Raw genomic sequence first — 12,926 nt, 5'->3', positions numbered from 1 at the left:
CATTTTGGAGCACATTCCTTTAGCAGGGTAGTCAGGGATAAATGCCGGTACATGAAGTTTACCCACTTGTAATTTAGGCAATGTAAAGAGCTTATTTGCTTCTTACTACCTGACCTAGAATACCTAACAGGTAAGTTGACCCACTTTTGTAACTCTGCCAGTTTACCAATGTCTTCACACACCCCTGTGGGTACCAGAACACTGGAGTTTGCAAGGTATTTCTGATGGACTTACCTCGCAGCACAGTGCCCCCTTATACTACCAGAATACGATTCGAAGGGCACAGAGGTGTGCAGTCACTTTAGCAGGAGGTAGCTTTCCAAGGGCGTGTAGATATCTAATCTCCAATTACTTTCAACAACGCTGAGGTGATGATGGTGATGCCAAACCCAGAGCTGGATGCATCGGATGGGAGAAAGGCTCGGTAGCTGTTTCCCTTAACACGTGCTATCCCGGAAGGCACTAATCAAGAACGTGCTGCCAGAGTAGTAACTCCCCTTTATGGGGCAGGGCTGAGCATGGGACTCCATCCAAGCCTCAGCAGGCTGGTCAGCAGGAGCAGCCAAGCCTGGGCAACACCAGGGAATAGAGCTTGCAGATGCAGTTTTTTATCAGCTGCTTTGGAAACCTGCTGCAATTTTAATAGCCAGTTCTAGCAAATTGGACCAGTCTTGCTTTCCTCAGCATAACCCTCTTGTCCATGGAGCACAGGGTGGAGAACCTCAAGCACGTGGCAGGGCTTCCACATGACAGGGCCACATGGAGATGCAAGCCGAAGACCAGGGCAGTGCAGTGTCTGTTCTCCTTCTAGTTCTGGGGGTTGATAAAAAATAGCTCAGGATCCCTGCCTCCTCCATGTGGACAAGCCCTCAGACCACATCTTCAGAAATCTCCTCCTGTAGGTTTGGCATCCTAGGAGTATCACACAGGGGCTGAACTGAAACATAGCGTAAGTCAGAGCAGCTCTGGTGAAACTCCCAGGGTTGCATCACATACCTCAAATTTTGGTTTGTCCTGAAGCATTTTCCTACAAAGAAAAATAAGTGAAAAAGATTATTTGTGACTATATCTGCTTTATAACTCAGGTGGCATTTTTTTGAGGAAGGCCAAATCTGCAAGAATTATGTGTGCACATAACGAGAACTGGAGACCTGGGATCTGATCCCTTGCAATGCTCTTCCAGTTTTAATGGAAGTGGCACATATTTGGGTTTTATTATTTTTAGCACTGTAGTAGCTCTATTACACTTGTCCATGCATGTAGCAAGAAAGAGCTCAGCTGCAGTGGAAAAAACAGACTGGTGAAGTGATTTGCCCATGATCTCACTGTAAATCAACAGCATCTTCTCCAGTAGACAACACTGCCTGCCCACTCCCATCTATTCTTCCCTTTAGTCTGCTCTTTTGCAAGACCAAGCAGAGCAAGAGCCTCCCTTCTTCTCTCTGCCGTTTCTGGTTGTTTCTTAAGGGGGAGCAAGTCATTCCAGGATTGCTGCTACTGTATGGCCATCAGCACAGGTCCTGTCTAGATGGTGGGTTTTAATCAACCATACACTCGTCCTATGCAGGCTTCCATTTCCCCACTTTCAACCTTGCATCTTTCCTGCTCCTTCTTGATCCTGCAAAAACAGTCTACACTGTCAAATCCCTTCATTCAGCCTCGTGTCTTTGCATGAGTGGAATAATGCCCAAACTACTTTCTTTTCTCCTCTCAACTGCACATTGCCTTGTTCTTCAATCCCATGCATCCTAGTCTCTTTCCCTCACTGTTATGCACACATTATTTGGGGGGGGAGGCATCTGATTACTGTCAGAATCCAACTCTGAAGTCATCAGAACAGGAACTAAGTCGCTTCCAGGCACTTCCAGAATATTTTCCATTAGTAACTGGCAGACAAGACAATTAAAGAAGTTCACATAATGGTAGAATGCTCTTAAAGATCAGGAACTTCAGCTCTTTCCATCCTACATACTGGAATAATTTCACATTTATGTTAGTACAAAGCTATTTCTTTCATCTTGTATGGTCCCAGACCTTCCAAGTCCCACTTTTTTTTCTGGGATTGGCAGAAGTAGGGCATGCTACCAAGGGCATTCAACACTTCATGGGGCCATGTCTGAAAAGCTGGAGGTATTCTGTATGACACAGGCGGGTTCTGATTTATTTGGCTCTATAAATAGAATCCCGCCCAGTCCTCTTTTTGAAAAGCCCAGAAAGAGAACAGTCAGGAAAGGTGTGGTGACTGCAAATAATGCATTCTGCCCACATGCTGAATTAATTAAGTCCCACTCAGATGTTACAGGTGAGATTTTAGATTTGCTGTGGCTCCCAGTCTATACAAATTGCCATGTAGACAGTAGAGAAATTTGATCTTCCCGATACTCAGAAATATTCAGTTTTCCATGCAACAGGAGACTTGCATTAAAAGATTATAATTTTGAAACAAGGAAGACATCTACCTCAATGCACAATTACAATTTGGGAGTGCAAGTGATGACTTGGACAATGGTACAGGAAATACAATAATACCATCATTTATGCTGCTGGTACACCTTCAGCTGGAATGTTATGTTTAGTTCTGGCCACCCTGACTCTGAAAAAAGGTTACGGCAGAAACAGACTCAATTTAGAAATAAGAGATATGATCATTAGAGTCCCAGTAAAGAATGAAAACACTGAAGATGTTTAATTTAGAGAGAAGGCAAATAAGATGGATTGAAATGTATTTGAGATAGTTAACAAAAATGAAATAGTGAGCTTCTCCCGTATCATATAAACCAGAAGGATATCAGCATAAACTTAAAAAACAATAAATTTAAACTTGAAAGAAAGAAGTAATTGTACAAACCATGTTCATTCTCCATTTGTAAACTGGGATGGTAATTTACCATGAAAGCTGTTTGGAGCAACAGATATACAAATTAAAAAAATAATTAATAGTAGTTTATTTGTGGAACTCACAGCCATAAGGGCCAGTAAGACCAATTGTAAGCAAGGTTTAAAAGTTGTTTAGATATATATGGACACATATGGACTATATGGACCATTGCTCTGCTCCAGCATCACTGTTCTCAGAGTTGTTCCTGAAAGAATCGGTATGTTTTGGTCTACGCTCAGAAAGATGAAGAGCAGGGACGTACTGGGGAAAGGAGCTGTCCCATTGGTATCGGTGTGAGCCTGGGCCTGTGTCTCATTGCATTTGCCCCAGGAGAGAGGTAACTAATGCAGCTTGGTCCACACGTGTGATATTTCTCTTGCTAGAATGAAATCCAAGGCCCAGGATTCTATAGTGTCACTCATCAGTCTGCAGAGATCAACGGCACCTCATTGTCAAAGAAAGGAACAGCATACTTCCCTTCACTGGTAAGAGGAAGTATTTTATTTCAGACTGATTTCCAAAGCTGCTAAAGCCACCTAGTGCCTTTGTATTGACTTCAGTGGACTATGGATCTGGTCTTTAACTGACTCTGTTGACTATGTCTGCAATACCTATTTAGGGTTGTATTGGGGATTTTTCTAAAATCCAGCCAAGAGGGAAAATGATTTCTCATTGTCAGACAGTTATAATTAAGGTGGAAGTCCAACAGCTCTTCTAAGCTGCTTTTTCATATGCTCTTATCTTTTAAATTTCTACTGGGGCTGAAATTTCCTTTGCTCAGTCTCACCCAGAGGTGGTCCTTTTTAATTTTGCATGAACCTTTTCAAGCAAAATTGGCAAAGCTGTTGTTAAGTTACTAAAGTGTAAAGAAGGATACACACACACACACACACTCACTCTATGGACTCATTTAGAATATTGTACTAAGCTATCTGAAATTTGTAGCTAAAGTGAATAATTTGAGCATCTGTTCTCTCTAACAAAAGATGTAAAGGTTGTCTTTAAGGTTTCTTTTGCAAGCTGATGAGAATCTCCACCCCAAAAAAGAAGAAATCAATGCAACTTGGTACCTGAAAAAGTCACCCTCACCCCCATTTCATCTCATAGAACTTGCGGCCATCAGTTCTGTGTAGCAGTTTCTGCTGTTTTTAAAATGCAAAAGGTGATCTGTCCTTAAAAATTAGATTTGGTAAATTCCAGGCCATGGTTACTTCCCAGCTCAGCTACTGACAGTTTCCTTGCTCCCTCTGTTTCCAGGTTCCATGCACTACATGCAAGAAAATCTCCAACTATCCAGCTGCGAATGCCTACAAGATCCTGTCATGTTTTCAGCCCAAGCAAGACTTCAGCAAGGAAAACCCGAGCATGTTTCAACACCCCATTGCTAGGTCGATTGAGAAAATCCCCACTCCAGCACACAATCAATGCTATGTAAGTAGATTTGCCAGGGAGGACAAGGATGGGGGCGGGTCACAGCTAATGTATAATGTTTGTGAAGTGATGTTTGATGTTCCAGAAGACACTAGAACTAGCTGTAACCTACCTGGTTTGGGTGCAGCTCTCAGGGTAGCTGCAACAGCCCAGACCTTTGCACCAGGTACTTATTCTGTGCCTGATGATTTTGAGGTCTGTGCCACTGTGGGCAGTTTGACACCAGTATCTAAACAAACGAGCATGAAGCTAGGTCAGATATTTCTGCATGATCTGCTGTCTTACCTCTGATTGTGCTGCAGATGTACCGCGTGCTGTTGTGAACCTTGAGCACACATCGGGCAATAACTCTTCAATACCAAGGGAGCAAGAATGCATCCCTGACACTGGGATGGCAGTAACCCGTGTCCTTGCCACATCCACCAGCTTTGATACTGAAAGACCCCAGAGCATCCCGTGAGTTTTCATCCCAGAAATCTGACCTGCGTTGGTTGGTTACAGGGAACTTCTGCCAAGAAGCTCAAGGCAGGTGAATGTTACGTCTTTAACAGGTGCTGGGTTTTGAGGTTCAACCTCAGAGCTGGGAATCAGGTCTGTGTACGTACAACTGATGTAATTGACTGTGCCCTTCCACTTGCCATGGAGCTGTGCCAGTTTATATCAGCCAAGGACCTAGCCTTCAGGTTCAGTTCCTGAACCTCCTGCTGATTCACCCTTGTGTAAGTCACTTAACTGTTCTGTGCCTGATACTCCCCACCCATGCCACGGTGACCAGGCTTCACTGGGGTGTTGTAAGCTTTAGTCCACAGGAATTCAGAACGTTTTGAGATACAGAAGATACTAACAAAACACAAAGTGTTATTAACAATTATCAGATAGTTTATAATAATATATGCAGTGCTAATGGACTTTTCTGTCCCTTCAATGGTGTCTTGCTATAACTGTGATTACTTTTGGATTCTTTTGTTATTCTTTAGAGAGAGTTTTTGTCTTTTTCTGCACAACATGTCCGCATTGCAGCCATTTCCTAGTGAGCTGTCCCCTTTTAAAGTGCACTTTAATGCAAGATACATCCACTTTGTGGTAAGGCAGAGCACGTTGACTCTTTATAATATTTGATGACTTTGCATAGCTGTTTAAGACAGAATGAAGACGACAAAATTTAATAAGCTTAATAAGCTGCCACTCATCAGCTGAGACATCTTAACTGGCTGCATGCATGTTCCTGAAGCAATTCATGCTTTTATAGTAATTTGATACAGTTTAAACATCAGCAAAGGTGTTTTAAACAAACATGTCTTACCTCACAATTTGGGTGTGCAAAGAGCACACGTACAGAGTTACCGAGACTCAGCTGACATGGGGTAATCATGTTTGCTCACACAACCTATACGCTAAGACTCTGAACTTTCTTATAATGACTCACTCTGACTGAGTATCTGCCCCAGCATGTTCTAAGTTGATTAAACTAGTTTGCAGGCCATAATTATTTTCTATATCATACTGTAATGGATTCGCATCATATTATTTTTAACATTGTAAGAATTTGCTTCTGGGAACGGCCTTCTTGAATTAATCACTGACTCATGATTTACTGTAGGAGATAATATCTAACCTACAAGAAGCAGAACAGGAAACTATCTATTTAAAAGATGGCAGTGTCTGATAATTTATGACTATAGACAAAGAGACATCTGAGAAGAAAAAGGTGGACAGATCCTGCAGTCTTTACATGGTCACTGCTCTCACTCAGGCAAAAAGGAACTTATGTCTAGTAACTGGAGGATCTGCTTTTGAGGCATTGACAGCTGAAAATTTACAAATATTGGAGAAAAAAACAGAGTGAGAAACAAGAAGACAGTGTCTCAAGCTGTCCTTAAAGCCATCTTCAGCTCTGGGACCAAACCCTATCTTAAAATAAAGCCAGTTAAACATCATGACATTGTAGGCATTTCACCAGCTTACAATAGGAAACATACGAAAAAAAACCAGGGAAAAAGCATCAGGCTTTTTGTGTTTGAATCTTAATGCACGTGTCATCTTGCTACCTCCCCACTCTTGTGCGTGAACTGGACTCTTCCACTTACATCATTGAATTAGCCTGGACCATTAGATGTTTTCTCTAACTATAGCCTGATTAGAAAAAGTCAATTTCAGCAGCCAACAATAAAAAGCTTTAAATCCCAGACCATGTTCCAGGAGGTAAGGCTTCATCCTGGGAATCTGAAGAATCTTTCCTTTGTCCCATTTCACCAGTGATCTATTCTGTGATTTTGGGTAACTCATACAGCCTTTGGCACCGTAGTTTTTTTGACTCTGTAAGGAGAGCAATTCTCACTTTGAGTGTGAGGCTTCTTAGGAGCTGTGGATGAAATGTGTTTCTATATATATTTTGTCAAAGAGCTGCTGTGTGCACCAGGGCAGTGACTGCAGCAGGTAGCTGAGCACTCCAGAAGAGCAGTGTGACCTGCTTCCCCAGGGACTTTTGGCACCTCTGTCCAAGTTAATTAGCTCGGGGACCGCTAGCAGCATAACAACAGTGCTGCACACTGAGCTTGGTGCAAGCTGCAGGAGGGCACAAACGCTCCAGCAGTTATCTGCAGGCTTGAACGAACTGAAATACAGATCCTTCAAGTCATCCTTAGCTCAAAGCCATCAGCCCACCCTGCAGTCCCAGCAGCAACAGCCACAGAAACATCTCCTTTTCTCTGTAGTGCTTTCCAGAGGCTGCCATGCAGATGCTCCTTTGGTGTCTTGGCAGCACCACCTCAAATTCTGTGCTCAGTTGGCGACTTGAACAAAAATGGATGCTTAGAGCTGACATTGGAGAAGTCTAGAGACAGCAGCTAAACACACAAAGCCACATTTTCTGCAAGAGTTTCAAGTCCTTGGCGTCTGTGTAAATGCAACCTTTACATGCTGGGCAGTCACAAAGAGACCTACCTACAATTGGTAAACACTCCCAGATTTTGGCCCTAATACTGCCTACAGCTGTATCATTAGAATCACTCACAATGGAGACAACTGGATTTTAAATGTGGGTTTTCCTTTGTTGGTAATTACCCACAGGTAAAGTCAATTCAAAAGCATTCACAAGCCCTTTTTCTTTTTCTGAAACAGACCTCTATGGATTTCTGCAAGCAAAGCAACTACGTTTCTGGCCAGACAGTGTTTATGTCCCAAACCACAAGAGGATTAAATTTGGAAAAATTTGGAAAACGGCCTTCTCCATGTACAAGAGCCTTGAACTGGGAGGAAAGACGTTGCTGGTGATTTTGGTTCTGATCATCCAGGGTGCAGAGCACCATCGCACACAAATTCAGGTCACTCAGAGCTTCTTAAGGCATGTTCAATTTAAACAGGTGTCAGGACACTAGTTAGTCTCCCTTCGAAGAGCTCTGGGTAGGTCCCTTTGAACCTATGCTGAGACAACAATCTGGAAACCATCCTGACAGTTTTGAGTAGCTGTAAGGAATCGCTATAATACCCCACAACTCAGTGTAAATGCCAGAGGCTTCAGGAGAAGCCACGTTAGTGCATAATGTACCAAGCTCCACAGTACTCGAGCTGCAAAAGAAGTCTACTCCTGGCCCATTGCCTGGTGAGGTTTGAGACCTGGAGTGTGAAGGCACATAGCTTTGTAGCTTATCTTACAAGTTATACCACATGCGAGTTCTCCTCCCGTTTGTTTGATTCTTTAAAATTGCTAATATCTGTGTTTGTTTCTATGCTCAGGACAAAGTTTAGTGTTGCCTTATCAGTGTCCCTCGAAATAAGCTCTGCCCAGGACAGCACTTTTTAAATCCAGAAGTGATTTCCCCACACAGTCCTGTTATACCGGTTCTTTTTCCTTCTATTACATTCACTGACTGATGCACTCTCCTCAGTGCCACCGTTGCGGCCTTGTTTGGTATTTACATCCCTTTCCTGTTTGTCTTGTAGGTCACTACGACATCAACGATTCCCTCATCAAGGTGTCTCCCAAGGGTATAACATCCTGCTTCAAGTCAAAGACCTCCCGCCTAACAAGGATGTACGGATTTACTCCAGAGCCTGCAACCTAACAGCCACATAAACCGACCAAAGAAGCAAAGAAAACTCCTTTTAGGTAAGTCCAGCCTGGAAGACATGCCACGTTTATGGGACATATGAAAATATGTCAGACAGCAGAGTGATCCCACAGCGTCCCACTATACCACCTGGTCCAATGGGGCCAGTTATTGCCACAGGTTTACAGGAACTGGCTCAGAGGTGGAAGTGTTACAGTGCACTGCCTTGAAGGGGAGTGTGGGTTGATAACACCCCGGAGCAGTGTATCAGAGGTACCTTTATCAGATGATCTCTCAGACATTTACAAACAGTAATTAAACACTGCACCACCCTTATGATGTAGGGGTAGTTTCTTATCCCTGTCGTACAGAGCAAGAAGCCAGAGCACACATGACCTGGAAAAGGATCCTTCATATCCCAGGCAGAGGCTTTAAGCATTAGGCTGTGTTTCTTTTGGATGTGCCTAGACCCAGGCCCCAGAGGAACACACTGGGCATAAAGAGTCAAATCTGTGAACCGCTGGGCGGCAATGGTGAGGGATGCTCGTGGCTGCACAGCATCTCAAGGAACCTGGGCATTTCCTTAGCCCCTGCTAAGGCTGGGAAGAGGCTTGTAAAAATCTCAAGTACTTCCTTCAAGCCAGAACTGCCATTCCCTTGTATTCCATCCTACCGCTTGTTTAAAAGAGATTAAAAGGCATGAAAGGAAACTCCCTCCTCCCAAGCCCTTCTCCCCCTTGCTGTCCTTATGAGAAGGCAAATAAATCTGCCTATCAGCAAATTGTTCAAGTAAATTTATTGTCACCATGCAGTGACGTTGCCTGGCCTAAGATTAAGATCAACAATAAATTCCTGACCGTGGAAAAGAATGAGAACATGAGAAAGCCCACGGCTCTCCTTACCCAACAGGTGTATCTTTACTACATCTCTCAGCAGTTGTATCTTATAACAGGGGTTTTGTAAAAAGAGTGGGAAGCTGTAGGCTGGGAGGGAAGCAATGCCAAGTGGCATTTGATAAGGACAGAAGGCTAGAGGAAAGGGCAAATTAAATACGAGGAGAGAAGATCACCAGTCTGTATTATCAGAAGACACAAAAACACTCCACACCCAACTGCTGGGGTTAGAGCCTGCTCCCTCTCCTGTTTCAGTCAGTGGGAGAAAATGGGAGGAACTCCCAGTTGGAGTCATTTGGCATTGCTGTCTTGGTTTCAGCACTATCTTGCTTTGCAGTAGCTGGGCAGCCAGGTCTCTACAGAGGCTGGACCACTGGCAAGTCTTTCTATTTTACAATAAACAAAGAGGACTGTCTATGGCATTGCAATTGGACCCTTTCTTCCCCCAGATCATTTCCCAAAGATTTTGGCTTAGAAGGATAAAGTATCCACCTCCCCAGGGCACTTAACAGAAACCACAGCTTTTATTTCCAGACATAAAACCCCATCAGTGTGGGACAAGTTCCTCAAATCTCTTTTTCTCCTGGCAGGCAGGAATTCTGCTTGACTCTCTCTGCTCCAGCCATCCCACCTTGTAAAGATCCTCCTTCGCCTGGGCCCAGGCAATACAACCCTGTGGATTACAAAGGGTCTCCAAAGCAGGACTGCTCAAGGCAGACTGCGTTTGTCTCAAACACAGGGCAATGGACAGAGTGTGGATAACAGGAAGCGTTCCCTGGGCCAGGTAAAAATAAGAATTGTTCTGAAGTACTTCTCACTACTACAGATAGCAAAACACAAATGTGACCAAACAGCGCTATTGCCCACTCAACAGGAAAAAAAATGAAGCACAGAAATTAGGAGAGCTCACCCACAAAGGCATGTGGACACCTGAAGACACACACCATTTCTGAGAGGCACTTAGCTCAGTAGCACACAGCATGTAGGACCTTTTGTGAATGGGGGACAGTAGATTTATGATGAGCACCAAGTGTCTAAATCCTTATAAAATCAGAGCATAGCATCTCCTGACACCTTCAGATGGTCCAATGTCATCCAAAGGGCCACACAGCAACAATGTGGCAGAAGCAGCACTAGAGTCCTGACTACCAGCTCTTTGTCCAACTCACTGGTCCGTATTTTACAATATTATTTTTAAAGGCAAGATTGAAAAAAGCGTGTTTGCAATGTAAAGGCCATTAAAGCATCACTGACTGTCAGTGCATTCGACAAACAGGTTCTGTGAGTTCTGGTGCATGTGTCAAACTATCACATAATTCTGGCTGTTGGTACAACAGACATTTCACCTGCAATATTTTTCTATTTGATTGGAAGAGAGGAGCACTTGCAGGGAGAGAGGGTGAGGGGGAAGGCATGCCTGCTTACGGTAGAGAGAGCCTCTGTGCCCCAGCTGGAGAGCCGTGTTACAGAGCCCCTCAGCAGGGTCTCCTTGGTTTTATATCTCTCTGGCTGTCCTGTCCTCCATCGGCTTCACTAGAGCTTTCCTGACGTAAAGCTGAGTAAAATGGGAGAAGAAACACATCCCGCAGCTTGTAATCAGGAAATGCCTGGGGAAGTGGGAGGAGGGACCCACCCTCAGTGAGGAATGGGTTAAACAGCCTGACTTACGGTGACATGCCACCAGTCCCTCCAGCCATGACCAGTGGGCAGCTGCCCGTCTCCTGCAGGCAGTGGTCACAGCTGGAGTCGTTCCTCAGCAGAAAAGGGACAACTTGCACAAGAAACAGTGCTGAATTCTGACCCTGACATTAGCATTGATAAGAGAGAGGTGGATGCAGGGACAAATCCTGCTGCATCTCCTTGTGTTGAGCAGTTCTTGACTGTGTGGATACAGAACTCGTCATGGGGTGGAGGTAGAGCTCAGCTCAGCCTGGGCGGATCGTGTCCCTCAGCGCCCGTTGGCTAATTGTTGCCAGGCTCAAGTAACATTATTTTTTTTCAGTTAGTCAGACTCATATTTCTTGCCCTGTTTATTTCTTCTCAGATTCTTAAGTCCTTCTGGGACGTTACGACAGGGCTGAAAAAGCAGACAATAGCAATACTGCTATTCTTTCTAGTGTTTGAACTTACCCAGCTACAGATTTTGTACCAGCCACAGACAGCGAGAGAACACGCTGGTGCCATTAGTCTCTCCAGAGCCCTCGTGGCAGCACAAGTGGGGTAATGGGCTTTTCTGGAGCCACGTCCAGATCATATCCCAGACTTGCAACGTACTGCGTCAACATGCCAACTCCCCGAGAGCTGTTCTGCTGACTAAGCTAGGATGAGAGCCCCAGCCAACGTAAATCAGTCTGTTTCAGTTAAAGGAACAGAGCTAGGCCAGTTTATTCATGCTGAAGATCTGACCCACAGTTGTTAAGGATGGTTACCAAATTCATTAAAGAGGAGGGGAATGGGCTAGAAATACCTTCTGCAGATGGTGGAAAAATGCCCTCTTTCATTTTCATCAGTCTTTTACACCAGTTTGATTAGAAACCCATGCAATACCATGTCAGTGCATGAAGGGGACACCATCACCACAGACACAGGCATCCATGTAGTCTTTGCTTTTTTACTAGAAAAACCCCACATCTCCTTTCCACTCTAGCCTGAAAAGAGGGGAAGAAAATTCCACTGGATCAAAACGCCCAGTCATGAGATTAGACGTGACTTGAGCCCTTTGCCCACAAGAACGCATAATACGTAGAGAACTGTTCTGTGCTATGCCACAAAGAGCAGAACTACAGGGAGGCAAAACACTTCACAATTAAATCAGTCAGTGGCTGATACAAAGCAGCAGCTTTATTAAAGGCTGGTTATTCAGCAGTTGTTAATGCCTGGGCTGTTTGGAGGCAGGGGCTCAGCGTTTCCAGGAACTCTGGCTAATCCCTTGCCCACGAGTCACAGTCAAATGTACATTCAAGACAACCCTCGACATACTAAAGCTAAACCGACGTCTATGCAAACCAAACGTTAGCGCTAAACTCTAATGCTATGGCCAAAGACACCTTCCAGGTGAAGATACCAGGACATTCACACAGGCTGAGGGTTTTAGTACCCACCTCACTGATCACAAATTTAGTTCTACAATCCAAGGAACTACCAAGGACTTAAGTGAGAAAGCAGTGAGGGGACCCTCACTGACTTCATTAAAGCTTTCCATACTGCGAAACAGATGCAGACAGAGTTTCATTTTCCTGTCGTTGATCCTCTCCGATACCCAACACAGCACCAGGGCATCTCCAAACACAACGTGTGGGTGTCCTAACAAAACACAGGATGCTGTTTTTCCCTTTATAGCGACAGAGAACCACACCACACACCAAGATCCTCAGCTGCTTGGTTGATGATGCAAGGAATGAATAAGCATGAATAAAGACATAGAAACTGGGTGTTATTTGTGGAAGTGAAGAGCAGAGCCCTCCGCCCAGCACTGGGGATACCAGAGCTCTTGCACAACTCAGCTCACATGCTGCTATGTCTCTCTTTTTTTTATGCAGCTCTGTCATTGCAGGCGCTTATTTGCCCAGAGCACTCGGGAAGTATTCCTTCATCTACAGCTACGGTAGAAAGTGGCTCCCGGCGCTGTGAGCAGCAGAACCCGGACACCACAGCAGGGTCCCTCAAACATGACTT

General features: G+C 44.4%; 1 protein-coding gene across 1 annotated transcript; it reads left to right on the top strand.

Annotated features, from left to right (window-relative positions):
* Nucleotides 1-2,112: 2,112 nt before the first annotated feature.
* Nucleotides 2,113-10,013, top strand: STPG1 (sperm-tail PG-rich repeat containing 1). Its single transcript, XM_010576345.1, has 6 exons — nt 2,113-2,130; nt 3,262-3,363; nt 4,136-4,475; nt 7,430-7,603; nt 8,252-8,342; nt 9,842-10,013. Exons 1-6 carry the CDS (start codon nt 2,113-2,115, stop codon nt 10,011-10,013), a joined length of 897 nt encoding a protein of 298 aa, XP_010574647.1.
* The last annotated feature ends 2,913 nt before the right edge of the window (nt 10,014-12,926 follow it).

This window comes from Haliaeetus leucocephalus, unplaced genomic scaffold (assembly GCF_000737465.1).
Source record: "Haliaeetus leucocephalus isolate CR32 unplaced genomic scaffold, Haliaeetus_leucocephalus-4.0 Scaffold517, whole genome shotgun sequence".
Taxonomy (NCBI): Eukaryota; Metazoa; Chordata; class Aves; order Accipitriformes; family Accipitridae; genus Haliaeetus; species Haliaeetus leucocephalus.
The sequence above is the reverse complement of the archived record's forward strand: the minus strand, read 5'-3'. Positions and strand labels throughout refer to the sequence as shown.

Excerpts from the sequence above, each read along its gene's own strand:
- STPG1 (XM_010576345.1), top strand. Across the intron at positions 3,364-4,135 it reads CAGCATACTTCCCTTCACTG|GTTCCATGCACTACATGCAA; the intron begins GTAAGAGGAAGT and ends CTCTGTTTCCAG. Across the intron at positions 7,604-8,251 it reads TTTGGTTCTGATCATCCAGG|GTCACTACGACATCAACGAT; the intron begins GTGCAGAGCACC and ends TTTGTCTTGTAG.